Source organism: Rhipicephalus sanguineus, chromosome 4 (genome assembly GCF_013339695.2).
Source record: "Rhipicephalus sanguineus isolate Rsan-2018 chromosome 4, BIME_Rsan_1.4, whole genome shotgun sequence".
In the NCBI taxonomy this organism is placed as follows: Eukaryota; Metazoa; Arthropoda; class Arachnida; order Ixodida; family Ixodidae; genus Rhipicephalus; species Rhipicephalus sanguineus.
In genome coordinates this window covers 190,307,429-190,326,284 of record NC_051179.1, presented here as the reverse complement: position 1 = coordinate 190,326,284, position 18,856 = coordinate 190,307,429, and the positions used below count along the sequence as shown (strand labels likewise).

Here is an 18,856-nt window from a genome sequence, read left to right as displayed (position 1 = left end):
GCACCGTCTGTTTAATAACCTCAGTGTACAACGCTTGCACGGTACCTCTAACGCCTTCAACAATCCTTTCTTACCCACTGCTATTGAATTGTGGAACGTGCTACTCGAGACTATTGTAAATGAACGAAATCCCAATAAAGTTCAGCACCGCCCTCTTATGTTTTTTAAATCTTTATTATGCCACTACTGCACTGTTACTGCATGCCTGTCAGTTGCACGGCTTTTATGTATGCAGCTCAAGTTAAAACAAGTATCTCAAATAGGGATTTTAAGGGAGAATAAATGGTTATGATGAACAGCCTTTAAGAAAGTATACAATGAAGGGGCGCTAATTTCGTGCGCGTCCTCGATAACACAGCGCTGTACCTGATATTGTGTAGAATGTACAGATGTAGGTGGTGATCAAGGTGACCAGAGGCAGCAGGAACATGCAGACAAGTGACAAGCTGGTGTACAGCTGCTCCTGCCACTGAGCCGAGTAGAAGCCATACGTGACGCATTGGTAGAACTCCTCGGCGAACGGGCCCCGCTGGACACGGAAGATGAACACCTGCACATTCAGAGCAGGAAAGAGTGTCAAAAGAAGTCAGTTTTTCTGCAAGGGCAATTAATCAATGCGACAGCAGCAGTTTAGAATGTTATACAAAGCAAGGCTAGCAGCTTTAGGAGCAATACGAGCTGTACTGAACACGAACATTATTAGTAGGCAAGAGTGCTTAGGCGTGGTCAGACCCTTTTGAAGATGCTCGATGACTAGGACAAGCGGCTTGTAGAATGGTGGCGTTCACAAACAACGCCTCCTTTAGGCTTTGTCATAACAAACGGCTCCCGTGGGCAGAGGATTCTGGGTCCGGAAGCACAAAATGGCTTCCACATGACCTGAGACACGCAACATTCCTCCGTACTGGTTCTACAACCTGGTTACTATAGGATGATGCTAGTGATTCATTCACAATGCCATGCAACGCTGCCAGCGTGTGCGCACTGTCGTGCGCTTAAGTGTCACCGAGAAACAATCAGAACGTTGATCGCGTGTGCATGAGGAGGACAAGACGTTTAAGTGAGAAAAAAACGCTCGTAGATCGTCCACGTGGCCGCTCCGCAGAGAAAAAAATCACAGCATATCCACGGAGTGAATGATGATGAGTGGGCGAAGCTGCGGAGGTTCATCGGTAAACCGTGAATCTTCCGTGAATTCTGCCCAGTACATCATCACCGACGTGAGATCGGGCGCCTTTATACTAAAGGTTCGATGAGTTATGACGACTTGCAGCTCACTTTAATTTTACATGTACGCTGTGAATTTTCATTGTTTAGAAAACCATTGCTTTAGAAAACATCTGGCGTCTTTCGTTAAGCAGCTGGCGTCTTTTCGTTTTGCTTTAGAAACATCTGGCGTTCTTTCGTTTTGCTTTTACAAAACATCTGGCGTCTTTCGTTGGTTTATTTCATCAATCAACGGCGTTTTGAACAAAATTCTTATTGTTTAATCATGCACAGGAGAAATCTCACCAGGCACTACCTTGGAGGTAAACAATGGCTGCTAATGGGAATGAGAGACAGAAGAAGTCGGCGTTTAGCTAACACTTACACTTCTACTTCTACTAACGTTTCTTACTGGAACATGCCAATGGCTGCTAATGGGGAATGAGAGACAGAAGAATTCGGCTTTTAGTTAACGCGCACGCTGCGAATTTTTTATTGTTCAACAACGCACAGGAAAAATCTTCCACCGGCATCACCTTGGAGGTCAAAGCGTAAGACTGGTTGCGCACTACGGCTACTACGACTACGACTACAAGGGACGAACGGGTGCCGCCTTAAGGAGCTTCGCCCCTAAAAGAACCGACGGTGGTTCATGTTCACTATGGTCACGCTAAGTCGCGCCCAGGGTCAAAGAATAAAGGCGCATTAACATTTGGCCTCCAGTGGACCGAAAGCGTAACATTACATTATGTTGGGCCAGTTGGTGCATCGCTACTTGAAAGACGTGGCACAAAGTCAGAACCGACAAGAACCAACAACCATTATTTCTGTTTCTTCTTGGTTCTTCTCGGTTCTAACAATGCGCCACGTCTTTCGAGGACCGAAAGCGGCAAAGCTTGCCAAAAATCTGTTCCCTTCAGCGCCTAAGCGGCCCGAAAATGACGCGGTGAGCGCGATGCGAGAAAATCAGTGTCATACGATTTTTGCGCCAAAAGACAGCGGAACGAGCCTTCCCACTTCACGGGACGCCGTACCTTGGCTGCACTTGTATATAAGCCACGCGATGCAAACAGCCCCCGGCCGGCTGCACATTCAAAATGGCGGCCAAGGAGTTGACTGTGACTCACTGGCGCAATCGCAACCACGGTGTAAGAATATTCAGGTGTTGACACTGCGCGCGCCTAAGCCGCCAGAAAATGTTCGGTCGTCGGTCCGTTGAACGGTGCGCCATCTAGAGGCTTGAGGCGGAGTGCGCCGCGCTCGCCATGCCCTCTCCTGTTGCTCTCTCGATTTCGCCCCTCGACGCCGCTTGGCGGATGCACATTATCCAACAAAATGGCACAAAAAATGCACGTTATCAGCAGCATGCGCGTTGCTATGGAAACGACTGCCCCGCTTTTCGTAGCGCCCTCCAAGACGGCGCCGATGAAACTGCAAATCATCTGATAAGAACCCGAACATTATCTGGACGCGCGTGGATTGCGGTTTCCTGTGCGTTGGGGGAAGAGCGTCATCACCTGAGTATATCCTTACACCGTGATCGCAACCAACCCGTGCTGCGCGACAAAATTCACAGCCTCTACAAGGGTGCGTTGCTCAAGAGCCTGACTTGGAATAAGATTGCCGAGAAGACCGGACATATCAGAAGGTGCAGCAGCAGCGAGTCGCTGTGCCTCAACATATTTCGTTTTAGCACAGCCCGGTGAATCCGCCGCCGCCGCGTGTCCGCTTATGTAGCCTCTGATGGTTGTTCTTCTGAGAAAACAGATTGAAAAGGTGCAAAATATTTCTTTTTCGTGTGCCGCCGCATAACATGAATTTGGTACAAAAAAAAAGGCTTAGGAAATTAGGCAAAATGGAGTGCATTCTCTTCATTTGTGAACGGTTAGGGACACCAGCGGCGACGGATGCCGCGGACGACAACCACGCCTTCAAAATCGGCTGTTGTGATCGAACAAAAAGGCAAGTGACGGTATTCCAACAATATTCAAATCACACAGACAATCAGTCAGCACGAGTTAAAGAAAATAAGAAAAGAAACACAAACACAATTTCCGCCAGACTAAAAATGCTTCCTACTAAAGGTGTGATTCAAATGGTGATAGTAAATCCTGCGTCACAGTTTTATCGGGCAGATTGTTCCAATCCACTTTCGTCCTAGGAGAAAAAAAGATTACCTGAAACAGTTGACACATGTAGTGAATGGGGTGATAGCAAGTGAGTGTGTGTGCCTGGCAGCGTAACCTCTTGAATATGTGAGAAGGTGAGACCTGTCGATGTTGGACCGGCTTTTTATTAGTTGAAAAAAGAACTGTAGACGACATACGCAATATCGATGAGTTATAGCAGGTAGGGCGCTTTGAGGAATGAGGTTAATCGATGTAGTGCGGCCATACGTATTGTAGATGAATCATGATTGGCTGAACATGTCTGTACATTCCATAGTGCTGCGAACAGCTTGCGAGATCAAGTACAGTCATATTGCGCGCTTTTGGGACAATAGGTGGCGCTCACTAATGCATGATGAGGAATAATGTTTTGTACCCTGCTGCAATACCTGTCGCAAGGCGCGCAAGTAAAAAATGGCTGGCTCTTCCGTAATCGAGAGCAGATGTTAGCATGAAATGTCCTACCGGCAAAGCAGATTGGATAGGAGATCATGTTAGCCACAACCTTGTGCAAGTTCGCAAGGCCATACCGCACCAAACTACACCACGCTACACTGTGCACTCTCCATGTGGACGCCACTATTTGTTGTAACCGTACGATATAAGTCTTCGGCGTTGCCTTGCCTATGCAGCCTGCAGCCACGATGCGAATGCAGGCTGTCGAGCCTTCGGCTGTAACAGTCCAACCGGCGCCCTGTTCTTACAATCCGCCTCTTTCATTTTCCTCTGCTGCCCTCTGCCGTTTAGGGCAGGGGTTTGGTAGGGTCCGGGACAACCGGTATTGCCAAAAGGAAAGCCTTCGAGATGAAGAGATGTTTTGTGACTTTTCCGATAGGGAAGAGCGCATGCGCCAGGGCGTCGTGAAAAAGGCGGATTTGAAGAAGCTTTCGATAAGGTTTCTCATTTTAGATGCGAAGCATTTCTTGCTCGGGGGTACGTCCCGCGGTGGGCTAGTCCGCACTCAGGCGAACCGACCAAGCGTGTTTCCTCTGGGCTGCTGTCCGCAGGAGAGTCGGCGGGGGAGCAGAGGGGCGGGGTGTTGTGCTTCCAAGGGGGGGGGGGGGGGGGAGACGTCTGAGGAGGGGGTGACCCGCGGCTGCTTGTCTCACTCTCCTGCTGTGGGGGTGCGAATGGGTTTTAAAGACGATAATCTTTCTTAAACGCAGAAATTTTGGTCTGTCTGTCGCCCGATTTAGCCACCCGGCCAAAGTTGAACCACTTTCCGAACGCCCAGCCATCTTGAACTGGTGGCTAGGTTCATACATGTGTCCATTGTCCATCAAAAAGCAAACATTACGCATATGTGAGGCGCAACATGACTAGGTAAGTATTAGGTGGTGTGTTCCTTTAATAGAACATACATAGATACGTAATTCTAAAGACTCTATTTTCTTAAGATGCGCTGAAAATGCCACGCTATAGACGCCAACGAAAGCCCTCTGCCACGGGGAAAGGAAAGAACCTCCTCCGTGCCCTCTGCACAACATCGCCTCCGAGATGGCGGGGGCGAAACCCGGCGCGCGCCCGCCATCTCAGAAGCCATGTGCACAAACTCATGTTTCCCGACGTGTTGCCAGATGGCACCCATATCTCACGCAGCGCTAATCTATCGTCTTTCGGCGACATTTGCAGCGAAGCACGCAGATACGCGGCCAATTTTCTGTCCTGTTGTGTACAGCATTCCTCCCGGTTGCTGCTGCTTGCCGGCTCGAGAAGCGGGTTTCTGGCTCTCTGGGTGCCTTTGCGACGAGCTGGCGGTGAGATGGCCGCGGTTGTGCTGGGCCGACTTTGCTGACAGGGATGAAGGAGGGGTAGTGGGGAGCGCTGTAATAGCGCTCGCCTGACCCTTCATGGCTTTGCCTGGTTGTGGTGCGTTCTTCGGGGCGGTAAGGGCCCTGGCGGCCTTTCGGGTGCGTTTGCGGTACGCATGCGCAACTATCCTCCTTCCCTCTCTCCAACAGCTGCGCGTTTCTCTATCCATTTCTCTACCAGCCCCTGCTTGCGCTTCCCCTGCGTTCTCGCTTCTGCTCTCGCGGCGCAAGCGCTACTCTCCTCCTCTAAGCGTGTAGAGCGCAGCGCGAATTTCAAGATCCACCCACTTCACCGCTGAAGTGAACATCACGGTCCACTTCAGCGACCACAAAGCCATCCTCATCAAAGCAAAGTGCGGACCTCAAGCACTACACGCTGCTCAATAAAGACCTTCGTTAACCGTTTCACCTTCGTCTACAACGTTAATACCACCGTTAATGCAACGTTAATCACACCGTTCATAACGATCCGAGGTCGGTAGCATGCCCAACGAACGCCAACGGAACACTATCGTGCAAGTGCTCCGGCTTCGCATCGCCTCATGATCCCCTTTAGCGGGAGATGGTGTAATTTTTTGTCTGTTGCTAAATCCCTTCTAAACATTCATTCGCTTCTTAGTAACGGGATCGAGTACTTCTTATCTAATCGAAAACAGTTCATAAGTCCCTGTATACACATGATGGGTTTACCCCGTGTTGATTGGTGTACCCCAATGCATTGTTCTTGGGTCGCTCTTATAATTAAACTGCATTAATGACGTGCGATCTACTGTAACCTCGGTAATGCGTCTTTTTATAGGTGATTGTGTACTGTACAGCCTTATCAACCTCGCTGGCGCCTCTTCCATTCAAAAGGACCTCTTTCATACACTCAAAGGCAAGACTACCCGAAAGAGGCGCGATGAACGATAGGCTATGGAGGAGCAATCACAGAGGGACGCCTGCCGTGTGTGCAAACCAGTTAGTCTTCAAAAGGACCAACGGCGCGGGAGATCCAGGCCGTGTGCAGAGATACGTTTCGTGTGCAAACCGTTGACAAGGCAACTGACTATCCTCCTCGCTCTTGGGTTAGTCTGCCCACTTGTGTTCGCGGTGGCACGTTGGCGGTTCTGTCGCCCTCTACAGCTTCTTAGACGATGTAGGCAATACCCGGAAAGACTGCCGCTCCGTCATCCCAAAGAATTACGTCATTGCCACCATCTTGAATAATTTGCTAGTTCAGCGGCCGCTTAAAAGGGGCAGTAGCTGAAGGCAAAATTGGCGCTAGATATAGGGTCGATGTACAGTGACTAGAAAATTTTCAGATTATCGCATCTGTTTCCCGCGCGCTGCCGCCGACGCGATTGGCTTACTCGCATCACGTGACCTCTGGCCGCCATATCCCTTCCAAGCGCTTTGGGTGCAGGCGCGTTGAATGCAGAGCGCGGCCGGACATTTAGCAGTACCACGGTCCCTAGAAGTACTTCGTCGCTTATTTAAACGCGTCATGCAGATGCCAGAGAGTAGCTCAGCAGTAACCGAACGTTGCTGGTGAGCTACTCCGGGAATTTCGTATATTTTTGCATTCCGTGTGGGAAACAATAACGTCAAAGAGCATCGTTGTATGTGGCTGCATAGTTGGCCGCGGAATGAATTCGCCCCCATCGAAGAACACTCCTTTCTGCAGTAAACTACACAAACTTTGCTAGAAAAGCTCCCATGCAACAGGATACTTCACCTTTTCGGTTCGCTATGTTCAGCGATATTGAAAACTACATACTACGTAGCTTTCTATTTCCTCGGCTGCTTATATGCCGATCTGTTGAACAGATTGTGCATGCATTTCGAGTTCTAAGCGTGTTACGCACGAGAGCATAATCGAAGATTTATTAAAATATTAACTGTTTACTGTATACCTTGAAGTCAATTGTCGCATGATCATTTGCCACTGCGCAAAACTAAAGCATGGAACTCTGTTGATAAACTTTGTATTAAGAGTATTTTATTTTTTTTTCATAAAAATGTTGCTAACGCTGCATCGCGCCGAGTGTACCATTACAATACTGTCTAGTGGGTGAGAAATAGTCACAGCAAAAAAAAAAATCAGCTTATCCTCCCACGCATTGAGGGAATCGATTTCATGCGAGCCCTAGATCTATATACATACTGTGTTGCAGTAGCATACGCGTTAAAAATTTTCCGTATGTGCTTTTTCTGATCAAAGTAACATAAAGCACTGGGCCGAGGAAGTTCTAACAAGAGTGCAATACGAAAAAAAAGTTGAAATTAAAAGCAGTGAGAAACCAAACCCAAGCTGTTTACGCGCTGGCAACGCAAAAAAAAAACTTTGTCGGAACACAGCAAAATATTTGCAAATGCACTGCAACATTGGGAATATTAAGAAAACAAAAAAAAATATGAAATGAAACAACTGAGTAGTGACGTCAATCATTTTTGATGGCCTATTTTCTACGTATCCGTTAGGAAATGAAAACGTATTCGCAAAATAAGATGCACCTTATCTACCGCACGCCGATTCGCCCGTGCGTTCGGCTGCTAGCGTTCCGAACCGAGACAAATACTTCACGCACAACTTCCCGTTGCCTTACACACACCACTTCAATTACAGATAATACCCAGCTGAACAGCAATCATAGTGCGCAAGTAAAATATGCGTCAGCGATCAGTCGAAGGACGCAACGCTGAATGTTCTCGATGTTCGATAATGTTCTCGAATGCACTATGAAGTGAACCTGAACACCGACTGCAAAGCTAGCGCAAACAGTCAACATTCACCAAATGTCGAAGTAAATGGCATCTCGCATGGTCATTAGCTAATGCAACTATACGGCTCCGGACCTTGCTAACACACCCGGCCGTGAAACCAAAAGAGACCGATAAAGCCACGAGGAGAGTTCGCGAGCACATGGCAACATTCGCCGCACGTTTCATTAGCTACACCGCTTACCGCGCAGTCGATTCATGACTGTCGATGACTCGAAATCTCTTCTGATATCGTTTTGAAGAAACACACACACACATCTTGCAGTTACGGCGAGCGTAACACGGCATCGAGGCGAAAAGATCGGTCACTTCTCAACAAACTCTACCAACGCGCTGGACGGTCCGGAAGGGAAATGGCCGCCGCCGCCCAATGTTGCCCGCGTGCAGCCTACGTTTTCGGTACTCTGAAATTTTCCAGTGATTCTAGGTCGACGGAGATTCAAAATTAAAGCAGCCAATGGCAGCCTGCCGGGCCCGCCTCCGTGCCGAGAAAGCCGTGCGCCCCGCGACACCAGTTTTAAATTGCTCGAAAGTTCCGTTGTAGCACGAAGCGAGTGCTGAGCGCGGGCACCAGGCTGGCCGTGCAGGCAGGCTATGGTTGACGGACACCTGCATGTCTTCCTTTGTGGTTGGCGGGTCATTGTTCGCTCTTGAGACTTATCGGAGTGGTCGTTATGTCAGCCGTGCTCCGCCGCCGCCATATAGGAGCCCGTCCTAGTCGCCGGCCTTGATATGATGTTTCGTGATGTTCCGTTACATGAAGCGAGCTTTGGCCGGCGTGTGCAGTTTTTGCGGTGTTTGCGTGTTGTGCGCTCTGCCGCCGTGGTGGTTAACGGCACGCACCATTCGTACATCATGCAACGGTGCACGGATGCTTCAAGACCAGCCGAGTTCCGCATGATTCTTCCATGTTCCGAAAAACTAAAGGTGAGCATACGGCTTGCGTTCGCAGCCACACATATACGAGTTGCAGTTGGACAACACAGTTATTGTTTTTGTTAAATATGGCTGAATCGTGAAGAGCACGATGTTACAGTTAATATCGCTGTTCCTAGAAACAGTGAAATTAAAGCAGTTGAGACTCACAGCTTAACTTTCGCGTCTATGACAGGACTGCGTGATTGAAGTGCGTTTAGATTTTTTTGCCTGTTTATCACTCGCCATCGTTTTAATACGCGTTTCTGAGACTCAATAGGCAGTTTTACAATAGCGTACGCAAAGATTTGCGTTGGCTTTTCGCGCAACTGCGCATGCGTCCTACGGTAACCGCTTGCGGGCTCCCGTTAAGCGACGGAAATAGCGGGCCGCAAGCGCTAACTTAGCGTACGCTATTCTAGAACTGCTAATGTATCGCACTGAGCCGAGACGACGGAACTACGTTTGCCTCGTGCGACGGCGTAATTTGTATCATTGGAATTCATAGTTTTCAATTGCTTTATTTCAGGACGGAAACGTTTCCGGAGTATTCGAGAAGGCAAGAACTGATGCGTCTGCCCCAGGAGGTGTTAACAGCTGTAGAATCAGCTCTCTGCGAAGTCTCGATCCGCAATTCAAGTGGACCAGCTTTGTATCCTGCCCCCAGTGCTTCTTCTCGGTGCGTGAATATGCTGTGTATTTACGGCTGAAGAAGTACTCTGCGTGGTTATGTATTGTCTCTGTAATTACCTATGGAAAAACCGCTCTAAGAATTCATGTGTAGGCATCAGACTAGTCCTATATGCACAATTTTACTGTTTGTGTTTATCACAATGAAGTGCTCTGTGTACCCGACATGACGTCCTCCCTTCAATGGCGTTATATTCAGCTAGGCATTGTCTTCGCGGTGAACAAAAAGCTGCGTATAGGCTTAATTATTTCACCTGGTCGTTGAGAAATACGCTTTTCTTCGAACATTTCTTCTGCTGCATAAACTGACCATCGGCTGCATCCCGTTGCCACCAACTAACTCTCAAGTAGTGTTCAAGTACCATGTAATGTGTACTGCTCTTTTTAGTGCAATGTACTACTTTGTTAAATCTGACCTTTTTCATTTTGTTTATGTAGTGAAGGTGTCCAGCATTCCATGTATATTTGTGCAACATCTGAGCAAACATGTAACTGGTTGTTTTGTGCTTCGTATCAGTACAACGGCTAATAAGCAGATCATTGCATTATTATTTCACACTTAGGTATTTTGCGCTTCTTTATGCTTTTGCCATGAACTGACATTTCTTTAAACTTCATTATTATCTCTCATCAGAGGCTCCTCTGCACTTTGGTCGGTATTGCACCATATGAAAATCGTGCTCCTTACATGTGTATACGTCAAATGGCCTACACATTTCAATGTGTACAATTTTTTCAGTTTCTAATTTCTAAACTTTACAATGAACATTTCTGTTGCTTAGTCATGAACACACTGTGAATTTTTCCCATCTGTTCTTTTCCTGAACTTGTATCGCGCCCCATTACGTGCAAAGCTTGAGTTTAAGAAACAGAGCAGTCAAAAAATTACACCATCTCCCGCTAAATGGGACCATGAGGCGATGCGAAGCCGGAGCACTTGCACGATCGCGTTCCGTTGGCTTTCGGATGGGGCAAAGCAGAGTGGGCTAAAAGTATCAAGATATTCCTGCTTTAAGCACGCCATGCGAGTTTACATCACATATCCTGCCGCGCTAAAGCTTCTTGCACTGCTCGCGCTGGCCGCACGAGCGCACCGCATCTGCCTTGCCAATTGCGAAAGCGTCGGCAGTCGTTGTTCTTAACTTACACCACTGGAGCAAATCTAGGATGTCTTTGTAGACCTCTGCAGAATGACCATAGCTGTCCAGCTCATTCCTTCACTTCTCTCGTCGCCGAGCGTCGTGCCACTCTTCAGTGTCATATATAAATCTCCTCTTTGAGGGCTTCTTGCAATTTTCAGCAGTGTATGTTATGCACGGTTTGCACCGTGCTCGTTTTTTCCATATTATAATGGCTTATGCCTTCCCAAAGATGTACCGGTAGAAGGTGGTCATTGGACTACACGGTTAGGACTGGCAGGAGGTGGACGAAGCGATTTCTATATACTTTCGGGGATCGTTCGAGTTTGGTAATAAAGGCGCGACTAAGCTTCTCGAAACTTACTCATTGGATGCATATGGTTCGAGGTAAGGGGACATCACCCGGCACGAAATCTGTCATTGTTTTTTTCCAAGCCCGACATTTCGTCAAGCGAATATACTTCACCCAACGCCTTCTTTATTTGACATATTCTATTCCTGCAAGTTACAACGCTGTTGCGGCAGTATCATGTAGCTCTCGCACTATTAGCGCACTATATAGGGCCTCAAACACGCGGCTCGCGGACCTCTCGGTAGCAGCCCGCCGCGCGCACATGGGTGTCTTCATCCCATTTTTTTTCTTTATAAGTATGTTCTTGAGATACACAGGCATCACAGATAGACAGGATATTTTTCCTGAGGCGCCCCCTGCGGTCACCGTGTGCTGATACATAACCGTGATACAAGAGCTACATTTGAGAATCGGCGTCCAGAGTTTAGTCATTATGGGTGAAACGAAATGACTGGTTCCCCAGACGTGAAAGAGAGACGTCCGTTTAATGACAATACTAAAGGCGAACTGCTGCGCCGGCCACGTGCACGCGCCCTGGATGCCCCTCGGTTTCCTCTTCTTCGATAGTCTGGCACGCTCCAAGTTGCTCCGTTCCGTACTATTTTGCAACAATGGGTATCGATATGTTGTTGGACTCCTGCCGCTAAATCCCCTTCAGAAACGATCCCGTATATGATATATGGGAAAGGTGCGCTGTGAAATGACGGTAGTTTTAAAACCTCTCCCCCCCCCCTTCAACGCTACTACCTTCGTCATTGCCCTAGCCATTGCGGGAGTAAAGTTTCGTGAATGCGGCTCGTTAGCTGAGGTGAGTTTGAGACCCCTGATATGGCGGAACAATACGAAAGCTCAGACATTAACAATGTGGCCAGAAGAAGCAGGTTGTGCATGTCCATCTAGCGCCACATGACCACTGGGAGCCGTTACAGAGTCACAGAAAAAGAATGTGACTTTATAGGTATTCTATGTATCAAGACTCCGTGCAGTCCTTTAGTTTTAGAGGGTCACTCTAACTTTCAACAACGTTTCCCCGCTTTGTAGCTCTGTGATCGCTCTTGCGATGACATCTCATAGGTATAAGTCTATTAGATTACATTTATTACTGCGATTACAGAGTAACATTCGGGATATAAAATAATAACGAAAGCAAATAAAGCACGGAAAAGCGATATGTTACATATAAGCGGCTGGTCTATTTACTTTTAGGTCGCCCGTTTCAGATAAATCAAGTAGCTCATTAGCAAGAAGAAAAGGCAGTTCAGTACTTATCCCTCGTAAATCTTCTCCGAAGAGCTTACCCAACATAAAAAAAGCATTTTCTTTCGAGGTAAAATGTGGGACTTATATATATGCACAGCGCAGGGCTAGGCAAAGATACTTTGAAATGGTATGGCGATACGATACAAGATACTCAGGCAAGAAGTATTTGAGATACAGATACAAGATACTACAACATTGATTGTATCCGATACGATACATTCCAATTGTATCTTAAGATACTTCGATACATTCGCAAATTTGTTACTATATATCCATATAATTTAGCACTAAAGGCCCATACACAACAATGTTTGCTCGAAAATTTATTAACTGCGAGTAATATTGTTTCATTTGAACGCAAGATTCATCTTTTCAGATTATTCATACCAGTCAAGCGTAACCGAACTTAAATCTCGCGCTAACCTCGCTATCCTTTCATTACGCCGCCGTACCGCTCGTCTTTGCCTGTTTTTCAAGTTTTATCATGCATCACCTCGTACTCCCGCCATCAAGCCAACCCATCGTCATTCAGACCGCATCAACCACGGCAAAGCTGTGTTCCCGCCAGCTGCTCACACCACTGCGCACCTTTCATCCTTTTTTGCCAAGACAGCACAAGATTGGAATGGCCTGCCTCCTGACGTTGTGCACCACTCCAGTGTCATCACCTTCAAAGCAGCGATTGAGCAACTACACACTTAATCCATTGTAAAAGCCCACCCCTCATGTAAAACCCCTTCACTGGGGCCTTTGAGGTATTGTAAATAAATAAATAAATAAATGTCTGTTGGTATCTCATAAGTTTTGTACTTCTAGCTCAAGCCATGTCAGTTTCATTCCGAAACAACTGATGGCGTTTCTTAACTGCTTAACATAATAGCCCTTTATGCACTTCGCTGATAGCGGTTCTTGCTTGTCGCTTTTGTAATTGATGGAAGTCGCTGCTCTGCTTGCCGACCAGCTAGCGGGTTGCCATCTACTTACAAGAACGTCAATAAGAAGCCTCTGCACGATGGTGCAAATACCGCTGTGGTGTTCTACCTTGCGCGTAAACGCATTACGGTTTTCATCGTAGCGGATCACCGGACAGGTGTACGGCACCAAGAACATCTGCAGCCCAGAAACATTTCAGGCATATTCTTCAGTTGTACAAAGCGCCGCAGGACGCCGCCGCTATTCACACTATTGGCACTTATAGCTCCGATTACCTGGTGATTAGTAACAGCATACAAAATAATTTAGGGACGCTTAAACAAGGAAAACACATATATCTAAGTGAAATAGAAAAGCGGTTCCATATCAAACACAGCGAATAAGTACAGAAACACAATACATACGGCCACCCCAAGAACTAGTGACATATTGAAGAGTTAGTAATATGATTAAGAATAATTGTTGCGTTTTGCGTCGCAAAACCACGATATGATTATGAGAGACGCTGTAATGGAGGCCTCCGGAATTGTCGACCACCTGGGGTTCTAAAACCTCAGTATAAGCGCACGGGCCTCGAGCATTTTACCTCCATCGAATGCCGCCGCCGTGACCTTCGGGACAGCAGTCAAGCACCTTAACCACTAGACCACCGCGGCGAGTGACCGCTAATAACTATGACAATGAGGCATTTAAGGTAAGACCATAGAAAATTCAGTGCCTATGGAAAGTAGCGTAAAACGGCTCGTCGGGACGCTCATGAGAAAAACGGAGCATTTGGTTTCTCGAATCCATTTCCTATAACGACTTAAAGATAGTTATTATAATCGAAACTCAATTTCGCTGATTTACTTACAGTACGCAGAATTTGTTACTGTATACTCTAGGCACGCCTGTATAATTATATACTTGTTCTCAACATCACCTTTACATGACAGTAAATTCAAGTGGAATATAAGTATGTAAACAGTAGCACTAATGACGCAGACAGTTTAAAGATAAGAATAAAGCAAAGAGCTTAGCTTGGGAGCACATCAAAGACAAATTGCAGTAAACAGACCGAAAAAAAACGACATGGAGTCATAGGTAACGTATGGGATGGAAAAGAAAAGAAAAGAAGAACCGCTAAAAAATAACATGAGGTTATGATTTTAAACATATGCTTATGATTTTTTGTGCTTACGATTTCGTGCTTATGATTTTTTTGTGATTTCGTGCTTATGATTTTAATTCCGGTTTTAAAACCTCTTCGAATAAAAGAAGAGACGTACACCATGATAGCTTCGGTTAAGTGGATGCCTGTTCTGTTATATCCAGCATCGGTACCGGTGCGCGGTGCTATAGCTCTTAGAATGTTATTTGCATATAAGTCAATCTCATTGCATGTAAGCCAAACTTAATAATGATAATAATATCTGGGGTTCAACGTCCCAAAACCACGATATGATTATAAGAGACGCCGTAGTAGAGGGCTCCGGAAATTTTGACCACCTGCGGTTCAACGTGCACCTAAATCTAAGTACATGGGCCTCTGTGACGTTAGTGTCAGGTTTGGGCCCAGGACCACTCAGCAAGAAACTGAATCGAAACACGAGTGCACACACACACACACACACACGAGAATATATTTACAGGAAGACGTAACGCTTAACGAATAACACTTAAAGTAGTAGAGACGTGCAGTCCTAGCTGTATTCAATGTCTCTCTAAGTTATGTCTCTCGCCGTGTTCGATGTGGCTTGCTGGATGCCAGCGCCGATCGCTCGTGGACTGTGCGTCGTCTGGCTCGTTGCTGTCCTCAACGTGCGTCGCACCACGCCATGACACGGCCTTCTGCCGCAGCAGCAGCAGCAGAGAATCGGCAGCTGTTTGGAGCTCCGCAGCAGCTCTCCGCCACCACGTTCGTCTCAGCAGCGCACCGGGGTCGCGCTAGCCACCCGGAACGGCAGCAGGAACATCGGCCCGCAGCAAGGAAACTCGCGGCCACTCTGGACGGCAGCCAGAACCACGGAACTCGCCTGGTCCCTGGGCCAGTCACCCAGCCGGAGTCCAGGTCTCGTTCACCGGTTGTCCAGCTGTCAGGAACGGAACCACGGAACAGCAGCGGATCGCCTGCTCCCTAGTCCAGTCGCCCAGCCGGAGCCCAGGAACGGTAGAGCGCCTAGACGACGTTGTCTAGTTCCCCGGACCAGACGTCCAGCCGAGAACTGACTGTCCTTGCATGCGCTGCCTCGAACCACCGCACGCACCACGTGGCACGCTTCGTTTTCTTTATCGCCCCCGCACGGCGATCACTGAGTTGTTTTTTTTTTTTTTCGCGCCTCTGTATCATGACAGCCTCAAACATTTTCGCCTCCATCGAAAATGCAGCCGCCGCGGCCGGGATTCTATCCCGCGACCTTCGGGTCAGCAGCGAGCGCTATAACTAGACCACCGTGGCGGGGCATAAGCCAAACTTACATCCGCGAAATGCTTCCAATCGACGATGCGTGAAAGCCACGATACGCAAAGCAACCCCCCATTCTTGCATCATTCAAACTTCATAACGAAGCACCACGCAAGAGAAACTTTGACAACGTCACCAGTGCGACATCAGGATGTGTGCGAAAGACGCCGCACGCATGGGAGTACGCGGCACAGGAAGGGCTAAGTGCCAAGCGTCATGGCAGACACAACTAAAGAGAAAAGAAAATAGCGAGGAAAGAAAATGTCGGCTAGGCATAGACGTTCGCGTGCTTGCCTATCGAGACGATGCGAGCGCCACCACGTGACTCTGCTCAACCAATAGGGACGCTCAGAGCCCTTCGTCTATCCTCGCTGGAAAACTCTGGCGTAAAGGTAAAATAATATGTCACTGTATTTAGTTTTATTCTGGTGACAGTGGCAGCAGTACCAGCTTGAGAAGCGGAGTTCAGCCAGCGTTTATTGTTAAGCCCGGCGGTGGAGCGATCGCAGTATCTTGTATCTTAAGATACACGATACATTTTTCAATGTATCGGAAATACAGGTACTGATACACGTCTTGCGAGACGTATCGCGATACAGATACAAGATACCCAAAGAGTATCTAAGACAGTATCTAAGATACATGTATCTTCGATACTGCCCAGCACTGGCACAGCGTATGCGGAACAAGGCGCATTAAAGAGAAAAAGATTTTTCTATTATCAGTACATTACTCTTACCACTCCAAAAGCACCACGGTCGCCGCGACAAGACTCTTCGTAAGAGAGAGAACTAGCAGGAAAACGCAAGTAACGAGGCCAACTTGAAATCCACGCACCAAACGGCGCGACGTCATAGATTCTGACGTCATCTACTGGGCCCTACGTAGCTTAGTAGTTAAAAATGAAGTACATTGACCTCTGAGGGGCCTTAAAAGACTTGACATACCAAGTTTCTGGAAATTTCGTTGAGCCAAGGTCCCCGAAATACGACGAATACAGTCTAAAATTCATGACGGCACGTGCGGAGATTTCAGCGTGAAATTTCAAAATCGAACTTTGACCTTGATTTCTTGATTAATAGACTCATCGATGGTGAAATTAATGACGTTCGGATTCTCAGAATACATTCTATCGGTCTATACCGATTCAGTGTTTCACTTTAGTGACCCTTTAAGAACGGAGCAAATTCCAAGCATGGCCCGACCCGAGCCCGCCACTAAAACCTGGTCCCGGCCCTAAACCCGGAGCTTGAGGCCTGAGCCCGGTGAAAGCTACTTTACCCGGCCCGGCCCGGCCCACGGGCCAGGCCGGGCCCGGGTTTTCGGGTAGGCCCGAGCCCGTGCAGTACTCTACTATGGCGCTGCGATCGTTCAGCCACCATGGGAATGACGGGTAGTACACGGATTTGCCTAGTCTTCGTGCTTGCAGTCTTCGAACGCAGTTGTGGCTTTGTTTATTGTTGTGTTTTTGTTTTCTTTCGGATGAAAGAATGGATCGTTGTGAACTTCGTAACCAGATTTGAATTGGCGAGCATAAAAGGGTTAAAGTAGTGAAGTGGAACTGCTGACTTTTTCTGAACTTTGTTTTGCGACAAAGCGGGTGCAGGCGACGCGGAGCCAAACGGAGCCGAAAGAACGAAGTTTACACAAATCGGTGTACTACCCATCATTCCCATGCAGGCTGAAGCGCCATGCGTTGCAGCTCCCATAAACACTAGCGCCAGAGTTCCCTCTACTAAGTCTTGTAGGAAACTCTATATTCCGCAACAGCCGTACCTCAATGGGGTTCTCGGCGCTAACGTCGGCGGAGCGTTTGAATTTCGCGTCCCTATGGGATGTATACGAAGAGACCCACCCTTGGTGTAGGTACTATGCCACGGCGCGTTATATATATATATATATATATATATATATATATATATATATATATATATATATATATATATATATATATATATATATATATATATATATATATATATATATATATATATATATATATATGTGCGTGTATGACCGTGCAGCTTTTACTTTTCGCCACATCCACAAAGTCTGGAGCTCATCTGCACACGCCGCGCTGTAATACTTCTGCGTAGCCACGGCAGTAGGCCTATCGCATCCATGATTTCAATCTGACTGGGAAGAAATCGGCGCTGGAATCTTTTACAAGTAAGTCATCACTCATTATTATGCCGTACCTGTCGCGTGCGCGACCCGCATCGTGATTGCCGGCAACGGACTTGATCGTGCTGAATATTGCGCGCACGAAATGAACCGCGAGCGCCGGTTTGCGCGTCAACTCGCCTGTGCTTTGCGACCGCCTGGAATTTGGCCGCCTTTGCCGTCGGCCGCCCGGACGCTCACTCAGGGAGGGTTCGCCGCGGTGATGAGCTGCGAGCCCGCGATATTGGGCAGAGGCCTCGCCGCTGCGCTGCTACTCGTCCAAAACGCATTGTGGTGGCCGGCAAGGAGCTCGATTCTATGTCGTGCGCTCGGAATAACATGGCTCGCGGCGACTTTAGCTGCGCTTCGAAATTTCTTGAAAATTCGTCGCCATTATCGTCGGCTTTCCCGTGGCTCGTTCGCAAGCAGTTCGCCGCCGTTCATGACGGCCGTAGCGCTTTCGCTGGCTCTACTGCCGTTCGCTCGAGGTTCGCTGGTTCGCTGGCGGCAGCGGCGGCTGACGGGCTTGCTCTAGCTGTACGACGCCGCTCGCAGGAAACTCGCGGACACGTTCGCGACGTCCTGCCGTGATGGCTGCAGCTGCCGCATTTGCGCTGTTGCGCTACGTCGCTCGAAATGCGTGTTTGATTATGTATGGCACCACGGTGAAATATTGTTTGTTTGTTAGCTTGTTTTTGTTCGTTTGTTGGTTTGTTTTTCCTTCTACACCATACGTGCGTGCATCTTCATCCTCTTTGTCATGTGTGACTAACTATTTGCAATGTTTTTGTGATTCGCAGGACGCAGCCGTTGTCCACAACGTGCAGACTATTGCGTCTATCACTTCCGTTGGAGCAGCTTCACAAAAAGGACTCTACGAGAAATGACAACGCGGCTGGAACTGTAGTGGGCATTTGACAGTGAATTCACTGAAACAAAGCAGAAACTTCCTATATATATAGAAAAATAAAACATTTCATTTTACTAACTTTTGTCTTTCGCTGTCACATTGA

At 47.7% G+C, this 18,856-nt stretch overlaps 1 protein-coding gene across 1 annotated transcript in view; it reads right to left on the bottom strand.

Moving 5' to 3' along the window:
• LOC119390972 (gonadotropin-releasing hormone receptor-like) overlaps nt 1–18,856 on the bottom strand; it is a 246,515-nt gene that overhangs the window by 31,648 nt on the left and 196,011 nt on the right. The window contains exon 2 of the mRNA XM_049415004.1: nt 357–550. Within this exon, the coding sequence (XP_049270961.1) occupies nt 357–550 (194 nt within the window). The remainder of the gene's footprint in view (nt 1–356; nt 551–18,856) is intronic.